The sequence below is a fragment of the Psammomys obesus genome, unplaced genomic scaffold (genome assembly GCF_907164565.1).
Source record: "Psammomys obesus unplaced genomic scaffold, mPsaObe1.curated_primary_1811, whole genome shotgun sequence".
Lineage (NCBI taxonomy): Eukaryota > Metazoa > Chordata > Mammalia > Rodentia > Muridae > Psammomys > Psammomys obesus.
This window is the reverse complement of record NW_026596040.1, coordinates 34,386,311-34,404,730: the sequence shown is the minus strand read 5'-3', so window position 1 is coordinate 34,404,730 and position 18,420 is coordinate 34,386,311. Positions and strand designations below refer to the sequence as shown.

At 40.3% G+C, this 18,420-nt stretch overlaps 1 protein-coding gene across 1 annotated transcript in view; it reads left to right on the top strand.

Annotated features, from left to right (window-relative positions):
* Positions 1 to 17,105, top strand: part of Me2 (malic enzyme 2) — a 41,972-nt gene extending 24,867 nt beyond the window's left edge. The window contains exons 11-16 of the mRNA XM_055622678.1: positions 501 to 615; positions 2,474 to 2,616; positions 6,746 to 6,848; positions 11,699 to 11,769; positions 12,657 to 12,755; positions 14,847 to 17,105. Of these exons, the coding sequence (XP_055478653.1) occupies positions 501 to 615; positions 2,474 to 2,616; positions 6,746 to 6,848; positions 11,699 to 11,769; positions 12,657 to 12,755; positions 14,847 to 15,014 (699 nt within the window). The 3' untranslated portion in view covers positions 15,015 to 17,105. The remainder of the gene's footprint in view (positions 1 to 500; positions 616 to 2,473; positions 2,617 to 6,745; positions 6,849 to 11,698; positions 11,770 to 12,656; positions 12,756 to 14,846) is intronic.
* The last annotated feature ends 1,315 nt before the right edge of the window (positions 17,106 to 18,420 follow it).

Sequence of the window (18,420 nt, the reverse complement as noted above, 5' to 3'; positions counted from 1 at the left end):
TCATTTAGACTCTTGTCAAGTGATTCTAGGTTATAGTGTGGAATTGGCAGTTACTAGTACACTGTCGTTTTTTATAAAGACTCTTATTTCATCCGTAAATCACAATCTGCCTGCTGGTACCAAACTTAACTCTTATGCTTTGTTTCAAGATCTTAGGAGATGAATAGTTACATCTGCCTACATTTCACTCTTCTAAGCTAAAGTGTTTTGTGGTTCTGGGGATTGATCCAAGGGCCTTATGCCACTGGACAAGCATAAACCACCCACCATTGGGCTACCCTTCTAACACAAAAGCCAACTTTTGAGAACCCTACTCATCTGGACTCTGAAAGCATGTGTTTGTATTCTGTGAAGTTAGAATTAGCAGATAGAAGTTGGGGATAAAAGTAAATAAAAAGACATTTGTGTTCTAAGGACAAAATTTATCTAACTGATAATTTATGTGTTCAGTTCATCTTTAATATGCACTTACTGATACTGTATTTTATCAAAACTCTCAGGGTCGGACTGCTAGCATAGATAATAACCAGGAACCATTTGCTCACTGGGCCCCAGAGAACATACCTGGAACTTTTGAAGATGCAGTAAACAAACTTAAGCCTTCAGTTATAATTGGTAAGTGAAGCTGTTGATCAATAATCCTGTTCCTTAACTGACTGCCATAACTACCATGTGCAGTTACTAAAGTAAATTGCTGTATTTTACCTCCCCTTCAGCATGCCCACGTGCTCTCTCAGTGTAGAGGGGGCTGGTGCCAAGTCCCACTGGACACACCCAAGCCTGCTGCATCTAAGTCCCCAGGGTTAAGAGGTGATTGTCCTGGCTGAGCCTCCCAGGGAGCTGGGACTACATGCCTGCCCCTCTATAGTGTCTTGCTGTAGAATTGTTGTGACTGTTGAACTCAGCCTGAAATGGCCAAGGTCATTTGACTGTACCAGGAAAATCCAGCACAGCAGAGTGAGAATTTCATTGGCAACAAAGTGGAAACTTTGCCTGTGTTTTGTGAGGCACATGAAGCTGACATCTGTGCTGACCCAGCCTGAGTTCCCAGCGTGGATACGAGCTGTTCAGTTCTCTGTAGATTTGAGTTCACAGTCTTGTGATATTACTAGTTTTCATGTAGGAACTTTGTTTAGTGTTGAACAATGAAGCCTTATAGTGGGTTCCTATGCTCAGAAAGTATGCCTCTGTTTTTTTCATTGCCAAGAACACATACACACACAGGAAGTCTTAAAAGGGTCTCTACTCCACTTCTCTCAAAACTCAATGTGGAAATCTGAGAAGGTGTCCACTCTAGAGATATCCATTGTCTGTCTCCTGAGGATCAAGGAAACAAAGTTGAGGATCCACTCTGAGCTAACGGCCTCACTTAGTTACTTACAGATCCCCACTGTGGCCCTTCACACTGATCTTCATAACCCTAGAATGTTTGTCCTAACAACTTGTTGAAGAAAAATACTCTAGTTTTCTGTTTTTTCAACTATAATCTATCTGCATTATTTTTCTTATTATTTTATTTTTATGCTAGAGACCAAACCTAGTCTTGCGCTTGCCTGGAAAATGATCTGCCACTTAGCTAAATCCCCAATCCTTACATTCAGTGTTTTGGGTTGTTTTTGTTAGACAGGGTCTCACTCTGTAGAGCAGGCTAACCTCAAACTCAGAGATTTGCCTGCTTCTACTCCTGAGGGCTACAGTTAAAGGCGTGCAGCCATCACACCCAGACCTACATACATTTTTATACCTTATGGTCTAATTTAGTGTCTGGGATACGGTAAGACTTAATAAAGATAAACTCAGCTGCATCAAAAAAATTGATTACTTTAGTCAGGACAGTCTTCTACCACTTCAGAGTTCCCAACTGAGGTCATTATGTTAAATACATATAAAGAACTCCCATTGCTTAGCAACGAGCACTGAGGTTTTGCTGCATTTAAAAATTTTTTAGCTGTGTAAAATGCACATAAAACATAGCATCCTACCCAATTTAAGTGTGCAGTTCACAGTACTGTGACTATTCCCATGGCTGTGCAGCCAGTCTTCAGAACTGTTTGCACCTAATGAAGCTGAAACTCTAAAACCATTAAATAACTCGTCATTGCCCCTGGCCCCGGCAGCTACTGATCTCTGTCTCTGGACCTCTGTTTCTGGTCCCTCAGGTGAATAGACTCTAGCACAGCACTGTTTCCTTGTCACTGGTTAGACTGATGGAGAAGCTCATATTTTACCATTTTTCCTAGAATTTACTGTATATGCTAGACAATAAATATTTAAGGGAAAATATCAGAGTTTCATTGCTTTTCTTTTCATATCTGAAGCTGTGTTGCCATAGTATTCTCTCAGCAATACAGAAATCTATCTTTGTACTGATACTTGTGGTTTTGTTATGGTAAATGTACTGTAGAAACACTGTTAGTAAGATCTGGTTTGTTATTCCTGTGTTGAAGTTGCTTTTTTCCTTGATCTATTGCAGGAGTGGCAGGTGCTGGCCGGCTTTTTACTCCTGGTGTAATCAAAGCCATGGCCTGCATCAATGAAAGGCCTATAATATTTGCATTAAGTAACCCTACAGCGCAGGCTGAGTGCACAGCAGAAGAAGCATATACACTTACAGAGGTATCGTCGATGAAAATCATGCAAGTTGGTGATGTGCTTCATTGGCTTGTTAGTTGCACATTCCTGCACACGTGTTTCATCAGTGTTTCATCAGTGTTTAAGTGGAGACTGCAGTGGGTCACCAAGTTGGTATCAGTTCTGAGAGCAGCTACATAGCACCAGCCACTGCTGCCCGCTCTCACACCTGCTCGGCCTCTGGTGCTTTTCTATGTGTGATGAAACCAAGCATGCTTCTTTCCTTGATTTTTTTCCCTTAGTTCTTTTTATGTAGAAACTATCCACTTAGATATGCTTACATTTAAGTTTTGTTCTTGTTTGTTTTTCTGTAGCCATCCCTCCTGCCTGTCTGCTTCTATCTGGGATCGTTTTCCTCCTCCCAGAAGAACTTCTTAAGTATGGGTTTGAAGAATTGTCTTGATAGTACATTTTGTCTTTATTCTGAAGGGCCGTTTTCATCCCACATGGAATTAACAGTTGGTAGTTGCTGTATCTCAGTACTCTACAGATAGTCTTTTGTTTTCTACATTGTGTTTTGATGTCGTTGATTTGGGTTTTGAGCATGGACCCGGGTATGGGTTTTCTTAGTTCTCCCTGGAGGTTAGCGTTCTCCTGGGTCAATGGCTTGATCTCTGACTGTTGAGATTTGTGTTTGCTTTGGAAACATAGGGCTGCTGCCTCTACTTCGGCCTTGTTCTCTCCTAGGAGACTTCATTTTCATGGCCAGTATTTTAACCATGTCAGTATTTCTATTTTGGAGAATGCTGCCCACTTTGCTCTGTGTTTCAGTCTGATTAGTCCCTTCTACTTTGCAGTCATGTTCTATTGTGTTAATCTGTCCTTGGTTCTTGCTTTCAGTTCTTGAAAATCAAAATAATCAGAAATTTTACTTTCTTGCCCTTTTTAAAAAATTTATTCTTTTTATTATTATTAATTATAATTTATTCAATTTGTATTCTGGCTGTGGCCCCCTCCCTCGTCTCCTCTCAATCCCATCCTCTCTCCCTCTTTTCCTCCTATGCTCTTCCCCTGATCCACTGGGGAGGTCCTCCTCCCCTTCTGTCTGACCCTAGCCTATCAGGTCTCGGTCAGGACTGGTTGTGTTGTCTTCCTTTATGGCTTGGCAAGGCTGCACACCCCCAGGGGAAAGTGATCAGAGAGACTGCCACTGAGTTCATGCTAGAGACAGTCTCTGTTCCCCTTACTAGGAAACCCACTTGGACACTAAAAAAGTTAGAAGAAAAAGTGGGGAAGAACCTGAAAGTCATTGGCACAGGAGACAACTTCCTGAATAAAAACACCAACAACACAGGCTCTAAGATCAACAATCAATAAATGGGACCTCATGAAACTGAAAAGCTTCTGTAAAGCAAAAGACACTGTCATCAGAACAAAAGGATAGCCTACAGACTGGGAAAGGATCTTCACCAAACCTATATCTGACAGAGGGCTGATATCCAGAATATATAAAGAACTCAAGAAGTTAAACACCAACAAATCAAGTAATCCAATTAAAAAATGGGGTACAGAGCTAAACAGAAAATTCTCAATAGAGGAATATCGAATGGCAGAGAAACAGTTAAGAAATGCTCAATATCCTTAGTCATCAGGGAAATGCAAATCAAATAACCTTACACCCATCAGAATGGCTAAGATCAAAAACTCAAGTGACAACACATGTTGGAGAGGATGAGGAGAAATGGGAGCCCTCCTCCTTTGATGGTGGGAATGTAAACTTGTACAACTACTTTGGAAATCAATCTGCTGCTTTCTCAGAAAATTAGGAATAGTACTACCCCAAGATCCAGCTATACCACTCGTAGGTACATATCCAAAATATGCTCAACTATATAACAAGGACATTTGCTCAGCCACGTTCGTTGCAGCTTTATTCGTAATAGCCAGAATCTGGAAACAACCCAGATGTCCCTCAACGGAGGAATGGATACAGAAATTGTGGTACATTTACACAATGGAATACTACTCAGCTATTAAAAACAAGGAAATCATGAAATTTGCAGGCAAATTGTGGGAACTAGAAAAGATCATCTTGTGTGAGGTAACCCAGAAGCAGACAGACACACATGGTATATATTCACTCATAAGTGGTTTTGAGACACACAGGATAAATATACTAAAATCTATACTCCTAGAGAAACTAAACAACAAAGAGGACCTTCGGAAAGATGCTCAATCCTCATTCAGAAGGGCAAACAGGATACACATTGGAAGCAGAAGACAGGGAACAGGACAGGAGCCTACCACAGAGGACCTCTGAAAGATTCTACTGATCGAGGTATCGAAGCAGAGGCTGCGATTCATAGCCAAACTTTGGGCAGAATGCATGGAATTTTATGAAAGAAGGGGAAGACAGAAAGACCTGGAGGGGACAGGAGCCTCAAAAGGAGACCAACAGAGGCCCCGCCCCCCAAGAAACAGCTGGGCCCTGGGGCCCCTGAAATGTGTACATTTAGGCAAGCAGCCGTCTCTCTGCCCCGACTTATGACTTTTAGTGCTTATTTACCTTCTAGTATAACTTTCAGTTTTCTACTGAAGATCTTTTCCCTCTATGATGTTGTTGTTTGTTCATATGGAAACAAGGCCCTGATATGTAGCGTTGAAATTTAGTGTCCTCCTACCTCAGTGTCAGGGATGCTGGGATTGTAGGACTGTGCCAGCCACCACATCTGACTATTGACATTATTTTGTCTTTGTATTTAATTTCTTGAGTGTGAGAGTTATAGTTAAAGTTTCTGATTGTAACAAAATCTCACTTTCTGTAAGTCCATTTATTTATTAATCTCCTCCTCCCTTACCTTAGTAATTAGTTTTAATTCTCTTGTGAGCTTAGTTGTTTGTTTGCTTGTTTGTATGTCTGAATGTTGGGTAGTGTGGATGGCAAGTTGTAATTTTTACCACCGAAGTTGCACAATGTAACATAGCACTTTAGATTGCTTGGCATTTACTATAAAGACTGTTCGGGCTTGGGAACATAGCTCAGTTCCTTGAGTGCTTCCCTAACATGCACAAAGCCACTGATTAGATCGCCAGCATTGCTAAAGCTGAGTGTTGTGATACATACCTGTAATCCCAACGCTCCAGAGCTGGAGGCAAACTGTTGAATGCTCTAGTGATAATGTGCGTGTCCGTGTGTATTGAGATAATTCAGTTTTCTCTGAGTCATTCTTTAACCTAATTTAATTGCGTGTGTAGCCATTAACACTAGCTGCTTTTACACATTCCAAGATAGCTTGCCCTGTTTAAGTACTAGTGTTTGGATTTTGTTTTTGGTTTTGGTACAGCAAAGGGGATAATAATGTAAACAATTTTTATAGTCCCCTTTAATGATAAGAGCATCCACTTTATCCTGGAAATGCAGATGGCTGCTCTAGTATCACAGATCTCTGTATGCATCTATATATTTATAATTGGATAAAGAAAGAATCTGTGGGAGATTACTCTTCCTAACAAGGCGGTATGGCAAGTTTGTTCTGTAACAGTAGTGTAGTTATATCATATGCCCATGTAATGAACTGGGGGGATAGCATGGTATCACAGAAAAACTGTTGGATTTAGATTTATAAAACTTGGATTCACATTTGACTGCTATAAATTTGACACACAGTGTTTACAAAGTACTTGAAAATATGTCAAATCGTTAGTTTCTGCTTTACTTGTTTGATTTTTTTTTTTTAAAGCAGTGAGCAGAAGGTGGTAACAATCAAACAAGGCTTTTAGGAAAGGCAAATGATAAAGCACCCAGCACAGAGATGGCTGAACAGGCATAGTCAATTAATTTTGCTGTTTCCCACTCTCTTATGATGTTCACAATGCTTAAAAGTCTTAATTATTTGAGATGATATTTATTACCAATTTTAATTTTACAAATGGAGTAGAAGTGTTACGAGTCTATAAACAGTTTTATGGGTATTTTTCAACTGTATTTGAGTATATATTATGCACAAAACAAACATCATTCTAATAAAAGATCTAGATTAAAGGATTGTTATATAGTAAATGATTTCTGTTTTCAGGTAATATAGTTGTGTAGCTTAACTGTAAGACTTAGTCTTCTGTGAATATTCCTGAATAAGTGGCCAGAAAAACAGGAATTATTTTGTCTTTTGAACAGGGCAGGTGTTTGTTTGCCAGTGGCAGCCCATTTGAGCCGGTGAAACTCCCAGACGGACAAGTCTTCACCCCAGGCCAAGGAAACAATGCCTATATTTTTCCAGGTAAGTGACAACATTGCAGATCCATCGTAAATTGCATAAAAATATTTCGGGGGCTAGCTAAGAGCACCAGCTACTTTTCCGGAGATTCTCAGCACCCACCTGCAGGCTCAGAGTTGTTTGTAACTCCAGTTCCAGGGATTCTGATAGCCCCAGCTGACCTTCACCAGCCCTGCATGAAAGTGCTGCAGGAGCATAAATGCGGGCAAAATACCCAGATACATAAACTAATAATAAAATTTTTTTTTCATGAGATTCTTTAGAACTTAAGGTTGATATAACAAATGGTATTTCCAAAAGTGTGATATTTGCAGGGAAACAAGGACTTCCGTAATTCTAACCTGCTCTGTTTTCTTTGAACACTTCTTTATACTGTTAGACTTTCTTAAAGAGATAATATAGTCCATGCTGCACAGATGCAGAGAGGAGCAGGAGGCTGTGGTTTTTCAGCTCTGTTGATACCTTTTCATCGTACTCTGAAATGTAACTGCTGTTAGGTGTTTGCTCTCCTTCTCGTGGATAAAATCAACAGGTGTATCCCTTTAGCATGGTCCTTCTAAATTGTCTGTGGATGTGACTCTCCCACTGTGAGCCATTGGCAGCACTGCACAGTTCCCTTCAGAATCTTGCCTGTCCTGCTGCCCTGTCTGTCTTACTTGTTCTTGGCCCTTATCTTTACTTATACAACAGAGGGCTTTGTTACAAGTTCATGTTTTTGTGTCTATGATGTGTGTGCACACACAGAGCCCAGAGGAGGACACCTGGTGTCCTTTACTGCTCTGTGTCTTCTTCCTTTGAGGTTTGATCTCTTCCTGAACCCGCAGTGCATGTTCAAGCCAGTCTGGCAGCCAGCAAACCCCAGCACGTGGAGCCAGAAGAACATGTCTGTATCCTGGGTGGGTGCTGGGAATTGATCCCAGGTCCTCTGCCAAAGCAGCCAGTGCTTTTGACCACTGTCCATCTCTCCAGCCCTAATATTTGTCTCTTAAGAAATTTGACAATTGATTATTTGTATATAGCATTTTAAGGCACTGGCTTTATGAATGAAAGCCATTAACCATGTGAATAGATAACTTAAGGCTGTGATATTGTCAGAATCACTATCCTACAACTCTAACTACCAACTGGATAAAGATTTAAACCTCAAGCCTGAGTATAATGGCCCAAGCCTGTAATTTCAGCACTTGATAGGCTGGGGCAGGAGGGATGTGACTTCAAAGCCATCATGGGGTACATATTAAAAAAGAGGTGCATGAGAAAGTGCTTACCCCTTTTGCAGAGTCCTCAGGTCCAGTTCCCAGCACCCACATGACAATGCACAACCATCTGTAACTCCAGTTCTAGGCATCCAGTGGCCCCTTCTCGTCTTCATAGTGTGCATATACACGTGCAGGCGAAATGCTCACACACATAAAGTCAAGTCAGTAAGTCTTAAAAAAAGATAGAGGAGCATAAATAAATAGACAGCCATCAAAGGTCAGAAGCCAATAATATATTGACTGATAAGATAGGAGATTCTGGATAAAGGTTAAAGGGAACAGAACTTGGTGAGGTGGCCAGAATTTATAGCCCCACCCCCACCTGATCAGGAAATAAAGAACCAGGGGACAAGTTGTGTTTGTCCTAGACGAAGGACAGTACTGACATCCGTCCAGGTCTGACTCTCTCCCTTACATACAGCTGCCCACCGTCGGTTGAAACTCTACCGGACCCTACCTGTAGAGAGTGGACTGTGGTTCATAGCTGTGGGTGGTCTAGAAAACTCCAGTCTTTGCTCTGGATGCCAGTGCCTGTAGAAGCAAATAGAAATCTTCCCTGAAAACACCAGTCCTGAAAATACCAGTCCTCAAGTTGTTTTTCTAGAGAGATGTACAAATGCCACTCTTGTTTGGAGGGGAAAAGGAGACCTGTGCAAACACTTGACAACACAAGTCCAGCAGACAGCAGGGGACAAAATGTGTTCAGCCTACATGGAAGACAAGTGCTACAACACAAACATGATTATTCTTTTGTAACAGTAAAAGCCAAGCATGAGAACGTTAGCCACAATCCCTAACTTCTAGAATTGAATAACAGTAATAATGTGATGGGTGAATAAAGATTAGACCAAAGCAAGTAACTGGAGGGCACTGCAGAAGAAACTATAATTGAAGCATAGTCAAAGGGAAAATATGGAAAAGCAAGTAAGAAATGGACTTTTAATTGCCATTATTAAAGTCCTGGAAGCTGGTGAGAGTGGGGCTGAAGCAGAGGCAGCACTGTAGGGTACATGGCTAAGAATGCCTTCTGGTGAAGCTCAGGAAAATGTCCGTGGGGTAGACCATAAGTCTGTGCCTCAGACCCTCTCTGTGAGACTTCAGAAAGTCCCGAGGAGGAGAAATGACAGCCGCTGATGCAACTGTGGGAGCAACATCGGATCTCTCAGCACTGCTGAGCGCCAAGGGGCAGGGGGTGGCCTGTTCGTGTTGCTTGCAATTCATTACACAGTGACAGTGTCCTACAAGAATTAGGGGGAAGTGGGGGCACTTCAGGAATACAGAGAACGCTGCATACTTGTATGAAATGAAAGGACAGGAAGTCCTGTTCTTTCGGCTAATGGAAAACAATCCCAGAAGCTCAGAGATATAGGAAAGAATGAAGAGCAAAGCATGTTGTAAGTGTTAAGATAAAACAAAGAAAATGTTTATAGACAGCAAAACAGTGATGCAGTATTTCAAAAAATGTATTAAGACAAAATGCACAGCAGTGCCTTTTTAGTTAAAAAAGACCTGGCTGTTATGAGGGATCTGTATAGTCTGGAAGGAAGATAAATTTTAAACTAATGGAATTTTTTTTGAGGAAGATACATGCTATAAACTTGAGCATAATATTAGAAAAACTTCCTAGTTCCAGTCAGGGAATATTAAGGGATAAAATGCAACAATTAAAAACGAGAACCAAAACACCTAAAAGCAAAAAGTTGGAAAAAAAAAGAAAAAAAAAGGAACCATAGACTAGGCAAGACAACTATAAGACAAAACACTTGCTTTAGCCTTAGACACTTAAGTGTCCACGTTAAAGTGAGGTGGACCACTGTCGGGTTGGGGGGAAGAGATGTTAAAATGAAACTTTGGGGGCTGGAGAGATGGGTCAGCAGGTAAGAGCACTGGCTGCTTTTCCAGAATTGTCATCTAACAAAAATTCTCATTAAAAAATTTTTTTCTTAAAAAAGGTTGCTATCATAAGAGACCAAAGCAGTGAAAATCACGGAAGAAAACAGGCCTGTGCAGAGTTTTTGAAGGAACTATAAATATCCTCATAGAGATATAGTATTTCAAAACAACATAGGATATCAAGTTAGAAAACAGCAAATTCTTGAAAATAAAGTTGATAGCAGAAATATATTAAAGAAGTTAAGGAAGCCACTTAAAAACAGAATTTGGGACAGGAGATAGCAAATAAAGAATAAAGTTACATGTCGCCTCAACAGTACAGGATTAGAAAATAGAAATTTCAGGACAAGACAAAAGAAAGAAAAGAGGGAAGGACATCTAAGACTTCACAAACACTTCTCAGAGAGGAAGGGTTCACCCCTGAGTGTCATACACAGCGGGTTTGAAAACATACCCTAAGACAGTATTATAGAATCAGAAACAAAGATCTCCGTGTTTTCAGAGATAAAAAGACAGTGCCCAAACAGGACTTGAGGCCAGACAGACCCTGGGCCAAGGCTAGAAGCTAGGCGATGCAGAGCTCTGCAGGAAACATATTCTAAACTAAAATTCTAAGTCCAAATGCGTGGAAAGAGGTACACACATACATTTTCAGAAATGCAGAATTTCAAGAACAAAATATTTCTCTCATCAGTTGTTTCTCAGAACATCTGCCTGAAAATGTGTTCTGCTAGAAAGAAAAGGTATCAGAAGACTAGGAAAGGAGTATTAGTAAATTAGAACATGTCCCTAAATGAAGGGGTGAAGAGTGAGCTGAGCAATGAGAGCTGCTGCAGAAGTTTATGCCAGAAAATACACAGGATGCCAAAATACAAGAAGATCAGGCAATTAGGAGGAGTTCCAGGATAAAATAATGTTCATTACAAAAAAACAGAGTAAAGGGGGAAACAGAACATAAACTTGGGGAAAGGAAAATTTATACAAGGCGGAAAATAGTCCCAGTATAGCATTAACGTAGCCTGGACTGAATAGCACTTAAAAGTCATAATGTAAACAGTGAATGTAGACTGGACCCAAATTATATTTCTGTCCATATTGGGAAGAGAGAGAAGGCTGGAAATAGCAAGAGGGCAGGATGCTTATATTTAGCCAGAAGGAATCAGAGGTCTCTAAAGGTAAAAATCTAAAAACGTTAAAGCCAGTAGTCGAAGACTCAGAAACAGTGAAATAATCACAGAAGGCACTGACATAGCTGCCCCTGTTGAAATCAGGGCTGAGGTGGATTGGAGCTGGTTGGTTGTTTTTTTCCTTAAAGGTTAGTGAGTGTGAATCTTTGCTTGGATGATTGGTGTTTCTTTTGGGTTTCTCTCTTTGAGTGTGTGTGTCTGTCTGTCTCTTTTGCTCTCTCATTTTTTTGGCACAGGGAATAGAAGGTCCTGACAGAAATCCATAAGTATTTGCTATGTTGATATTGATAAATGTGAAAAATTGAGAAAGCCACTTCTTTCTAAAATGATTTTGTTAGGGACTGAGAAGCAGACATTGACAGAGACCATTTGCTTTCATTTTAATTCAGTACTGCTTTCTGTTGGGCTGCTTGAGTTGGGAGCTCATTAATGTTTGTTTTTCTCGGTTTAGAATTTAGCCCTTCATAATTTGAAAAGTGACCTTACTAAATAAACTGTGTAACATGTGTTCCAGGTGTGGCTTTAGCTGTTATTCTCTGTCAAACTCGACACATCAGTGACAGTGTTTTCTTAGAAGCTGCAAAGGTAATGTTTTAAATATTGCTGATTTTATATAAAGTATGGATTATAGAGGTGAACAGATCTTAAAACCAGAATGGGTTAAATCTGCATTATGGATGAAAAGGAAAGTAGCAATCCGTTACTTTTTATTTGTCTATTTTGTATTATATTAATTTTTAAAAATAATAACTTCTCAAATGTCAGTTGTAAGCTGTGAAAAGTTCGTATCTATAATATGCTATACCCATATTTTTATATACGTGTATATAAAAATAACATAACTCTCACACTGTGTTTTATATGATCTGTCATGAAGGTAACTCTATGACAGCATAGATTGTGACAGCATGGATAAAATAGAACTCCTTCCATATTCTTAATGGATTGTGACAACATAGATAAAATATAACTGCTTCCATATTCTTAATTCTTTCCAGAGGAATTCCGATGACCTCACATTAATACTAGTGCTAATGTCTGTTTTCTTCTTAGCTGTTGTTATTATGCCCAGCTTTGTACGTGTGAAGCGGAACATCCATTAAGTCTTTAGATCTGGTTATTTATTGCTTAATAGGGAACAGTGTTTTTGTTTTGTTGTGCTTTGGTGGGGCTTTTGGGTTTTGTTTTTTGAGACAGGCTCTCCCTGCAATGCTGGCTAGCCTAGAACTCACAATGTAAACAAGGCTGGCCTCAAACTCACAGGTTCACCTGCTTCTGCCTCTGGGTGCTGAGATTCAAGGTGTGTCCCACCATGTCTAGCCACGATGGACAGTTTTAATTTCTACATCAGTTTAGTATAGTCCTGTAAGAAATAAAGATTCTATTGTCTATAATTTTCTGTTTCTTCAATGCTTTTCCATTTTACTAGATTCTTTGTTTAAACAGAAATACGATGCTGTTTTTCCTTTCAGGCTCTGACAAGTCAATTGACAGATGAGGAATTAGCCCAAGGGAGGCTCTACCCATCACTTGCTAATATTCAGGAAGTTTCTGTTAACATAGCTATTAAAGTAAGTAATTTATGCCACTTTACATGAACTCTTACGATATTTTCTTGTCCAAGTAATACCAATGCTTAGAAATAAGTTCCTAATATTTGGAAGGAAATTTTATGTGATGCATGTTCTGATTTTGATTAAGGACGGTGTTATGTAGCCCAGGCTAGTATGTCCTTCTGACACAGTGAAGGAGACCTGCTTTGGGTTATTGTTGAGCCCAGGCTTGTTGCACCCCTAGCCTGGGGAAGGGAAGGAGGTTGTCTTTCTTTTTTAAGAGAAAAGGCTCAGAAAAATACTGAGAGCTTTGTGCCCACAGGAGCCTGCAAACCCCTGATCACCTCCTTATAAGCAGCGGCAGGAGAGTTCTGCATCAGGGCTGTGTGTGCTCTGCGGTTTGCTGCCGGTCACCTTGCATGCTTGAATGACCAACTGGGGCTCTTACTCTTGGCTGTTTTGTCAACATGTATGTGGGGCAGAAATTGCCAGTGTGGACCGCTCTGTACTAGCCTGAGCCTTGTGGCTAGTACAGATTAAAGCACAGCTTACATTCACTTTGGCAGCACCTGAAAGTTTTAGCTGCCTGCTTGGTACCTGCACACTGTGAGAAACTGCCCATCTTCCTCTGAGGAGTCTTGTCCTCTTTGTATAGGAGTTTCTTTTTCCTTCCTTCTTTTCTCCTTCCTTCCTTTCTTCTTTCTTTTCGAGATTATTTGTATTTTATGTGCATGAATGCGTTGTCTCCATGTGGTGTGCCACACGAGTGTAGTGCCAGGAAGGCCAGAAGAGGACATCAGATCTCCTGGAACTGGAATTATAGTCCGCTATAAGTCACTTGTGGGCGCTGGGAACTGAGTCCAGGTTCTTAGCAAGAGCAGGTGCTCCTGACCACCAGGCCATCTCTCCAGCCAGAATTTCACAGTTTTTTAATTTTATTTTTTTTTGTCTTATATTGTTATCTCAATGGATGAGCCTAAGGAAATTTAAAAACTTAGTTATGACAGAATTAATATGTTTTGTTAAATTTCTGCCTTTGTATTTAAGAAAAAAAGCACTAAAAATATACGATAGGAGTTTAGAGTTTAAGAGAAACAGGGTTTATGACAGTGGAACCAGAAAATGCATCAGAATTGCCTGGAACACTTGTTGACAGAGTCCATGGCCATAAGACCAGGCTTTGTAGATTTGGAGTGGAGCCTGGAATTGGCATCTCCAGGTTCCCAGATAGTGCTGCGGCCTCTGGTCTGAGGACCTTGATTATGACTGACATGAACACCTGGGTTCCATCTGGAGTGCCTGCAGCTACTCTGTTCTGGCTATCTCATCCTTATCACATTAGCTGTAGTAAGGAGGAGCTGTCCAGAATCCAGCAGGAAGTGTCAAGCAGCAGGACCTGCATACACAGAGACTCACTCTGAAGGCAGAAGAAAGCCACTGAAGGCTTGAGGCAGCCTTACATGCCTCAGAGTAGTATTGCTGATTGCAGCTGTGCTTCTGGGTGTGTCTGTTCCTTTGTCAGTTCTGTTTGACACATGCTATTTGTTTGTTTGTTTGTTTGTTTGTTGAGACAGGATTTTTCTGTGTGCCTTGACTGTCCTGGAACTTGCTCTATAGACCAGCTGGCCTCAAAATTATCTGCCTCTGTCTCCAACGTGCTGGACTAAATGTGTGTGCCGTCACTGCCTGGCTGGCACATACACATTTAAGATTACATTCTAGTCTGTAGGGCAGTTCTGCTTAGAGGTAGTCTCCTAAACAGCACGGCCCCTTTCAGCAGGGCTGTGGGAACGGACATCCCCTGCATGAAGGTTAACGTCCTAGAACTTAGATTTACTTTTGAAATTTAAAGAAATGCTAAGCGTTCTTTTCTTTGTCAGGAAAGGTGACCAGCACGTATCAGTTATCTTGAGAGGACGGATACTTTCTGTCCTGTATCCTTCAGACTTTGCATAGTTTTAAAATAACTTGAAATGAGTCTAAGGAATATTATACTTTGGAAAAAGAAAAAAGCGCCATTCTTCTATGTGTCTGTGTGTTGTAATGCTGTTTTATTTCTCTGATAGGTTCCCATTCAGAGCCTAAGCAATAATGCTATCTGTCTTCCAGGTTACAGAATACCTGTATGCTAATAAAATGGCTTTCCGATACCCAGAACCAGAGGACAAGGCCAAATACGTGAAAGAAAGAATATGGAGGAGTGATTATGTCTCCCTGCTGCCGGATGTGTATGATTGGCCAGAGTCTTCACTGAAGCCTCCTCAGATAACAGAATAGAAGTTTTCCCGTTAAGACAGTCCAGGCTTCAGGGAACCACTATTTTTAGAAAAAAACATAATAATCTCAGAGTTCCAGTGTTGTCTGTGTTTTATTCCTCTGCACCCCTTTGCTTGGCCTTTTTTCCTGTAAATCTCACTTTTGTTGGTGACAGATATGTTGAGTATCTGTGGATGCCCACCAGTGCCCACAGTCCAGTCCTGGGAATGTTCTGATGGGTCGTCACTCACGCTCTTGTTTGAGCTCACCGTGGTATTTTTGCTATTTTATGAATGTATCTTTCATGTCTTCCACTCAGTTCCTCTAGGGGTGTGGATGTGAGTACAAAATGTTGAGAAGAAGCCAGATTTTAACCTAACTCCAAAGAAAAATTGTCAGTACTTAAAGCTGTCCTTTTATACATGCTTCATTTTCCTTTACATGCTCTGAAATCCCTTTGTAGTAAACAGATTTGGGGAAATATGAAAAAAAAAAATCCCAATTTCCTGGAACTAAATCATGGCTAACTATAACATTATAGAAGAGTGGGAGGAGCTACTGCTTTCTTTAGACAAACATAACAGTCATTTGCAACAGTGTACAAACACCACTTTTATTTAATAAAGGTAATATCTTATTTTTATTTGCTTCAGTTACATGATCTTACTGACCATACAGAAACCTAGGTTTGCTGATTATGAAAAGTTTCATTGTCTTCACTTCTAGCTGAGGGAGCCCCATCTACCTAACGTATGACTAATGTCGTCATATAATTTGGAAATATTATCAGAAGAAGTTAAGTACAATCTGTACCTTTTTTTCTGTCCGTCATATTTTTTATTTTGCAGTAGTTAGGGATTCTCCTAGGGAGACATTCCTTTGAATATTACTAGTGACATCTTTCTCTGCTGAGAAATAGATTCTAGTGACGTCTTTCTCTGCTGAGTAATAGATTCTGAGCTCAGTGGAGACAAATAAAGTAGAATTAGACCAGGAAATGCCTTCTCTTCTAAAGACAGCATCTCACTGTGTAGCCCTAGCTGTCCTAGAACTCACTCTAGAGACCAGGCTGGTCTAGAACTCCGGAAGATCTACCTGCCTCTGCCTCTAGAGTGCTGGGGTGAAAGACATACCCCACTATACCTGGCAGGAAATGCGTTTCTCCGGGAAGATTGTGAGAGCTATGACTCATGTGTTTATGAGTCACATGTTGGTAGCTAAAGGAAGTGTCTAAAGCATCTGGAGAAACAGCAACGTGGGTGTGGTATCTGTCTAGAGGCTTTGATGGACAAGCTTGTTTTTATTGAGACTGTAGCAAACTGGCCTCAAACTCACTCTGTGTTTCTGGCTTGCTTCCAAGTGCTGGGATAATAGTTATGAGCCACCATGCCCTGCTCAGGGACAGAACTTAAAAATCCTCACCCTGGAATGGTAGCAATACAAAGCAGTTCGTAGGTACTCACCACAGTACATATTTTAATACTATCTGTAGGCAAAGGAACTTTTATCTTCTTGCTTAAAGAGATTGATTTGAAATTCTGAAGATGTATTAAGATTGCTTAGGATGCACCAGATCTTGGGTTCAGTCCACAGGATCAAGAAGCAGGCTTGAAATGGCATTGCCATTTTAAGTATGGATAGACATGGTTAACCCATCATATAATCAAAAATCTTGTTTAGCAAAATAATGAAGTAAATCATAGTTTGATTCATTCAATTAAAGATGAAGGGTTATACAGGCATGGGTCTAGCAGGAGGGTCTCGAGTACAAAGCCAGGTTGAACTATATACTATCCTTCCTATAAAAGAACTCACAAAATGAAAGCAAGATGGTTCAATGGTTAAGGCCCTTGCCCCAAGCCTTGACATTTAACCCAGGACACATAAGGTGGAAAGAACAAACTTCCGAAAGTTATCCTCTGACACCAACCCTGCCCTCCCAGCACTGTAAATCATTGTAACAAAAATTATGAAAAAGGGTTTTTCATGTTTTTGTTTATATTCTGTACATGAAATTTTAATTTTGAACATTACAAGTATAAAAATTGCCGGGTTTTTGCTCAGTTTATTAAAGATGAGGACATATGCTGAATTAAAGTAATTTTACTAAGATGTTGCTTATTAAATGGTACAGTTCATGGCAGTCATTTTTAAGGAGAAGCTGGCAAAATGAAATATAGCCTACCAAGACGTATCAATTACTGGATGTAAATTTAAATGTTTATCATCTAAGAAGGTGGGCAAGACTCGGAGGCCGTGAAAGCATGAGATTGAGGAGAGCAGGGCTATTTGGTCCTTCCGTGGGGAATTTTGCCAAGGGAGAAGGTAATTCTTTGTAGAGTGGTAATGGAGTTTTACTCTGTTGAGAAAAGAAACAGTTCTAATCAGTAGAGGAAGACTCCCTGTTTTCTTTCTTTCCAATTGTGAAATCAAGTGGGTGACCCGGTGAGCTGTGAGCCTAAAGCTGGTATGTATGTTAAGTTCCAGGAGTTTGATTAAACCTGATTCCAGGGGTGGCTTCCTCACCAGGAGGTCGCTTCAGAACCACTGTGAACCTTTTAAATGGAGATACCGGCTCCCCCACATTCAGACCCATAAGTGACCTCCAGTGGGGAGAGCCCTGGTGGAGAGCTCTCCCAGGGTTCTGAGGAGCACCTTGTTCTCACTGCCCTCATGTGGGACATCGGATAGTTAGCTCCATGCTGCTGCTGATGCGCTTTCAGGGTGGGATTCATGATCTTGCATTTATTTTCTATAAGCACATTTTATTAAATTATTTTTCATGTATTTTTGGCCCTATTTATCCTCCCCCAAATCCTCCTAGATCTTCCTCAACATCGTGTTCTTTCTCTTTGTCTCTTTCTCAACAACACAAAAACAATGGAGTGTCACTAGATGTATCTACCCATTCCAGGGCAGTCCCATGTCCAGGAGGAGTTTACTTAACGAAACAGACTCCATGTTTTCTGTCTGGTGTGTGCTGTGCATTTTGTTTTGTTAGGGATTTTTTTTTTTTTTTTTTTTTTTTTTTTTTTTTTTGTCTGTTTGGTTTGTTGTTGAGATCTCACATTTCTAATGATCTCCCTGGTGGTAGTGTTGGGATAGAAAACTGGCTGATTGGTTTTGCATCTGAGTATCGTATGTTATATGCACGTTAAAATTTAGAGCTCAGACACTGTATGCTTCAAATTATATGAGGAGGGTCAACTGAAATTATCTTGTATGGAATGGCATTTATCTAACTTTCTTTAATTGACAACAGGATTTTTTAAGTTAATAAGGAAACTTTAGATATAATTTTTCTGAAAACATAATCTGGAATACTTTATTCAGCTCATGAAATCTAATGACCAGTTTTTATTTGTAAAAGAGTAGCGGTCCAGTAGCTGTTTGTGGAGCCAATTTTCTTTATTCTCTGAGGAAGGGC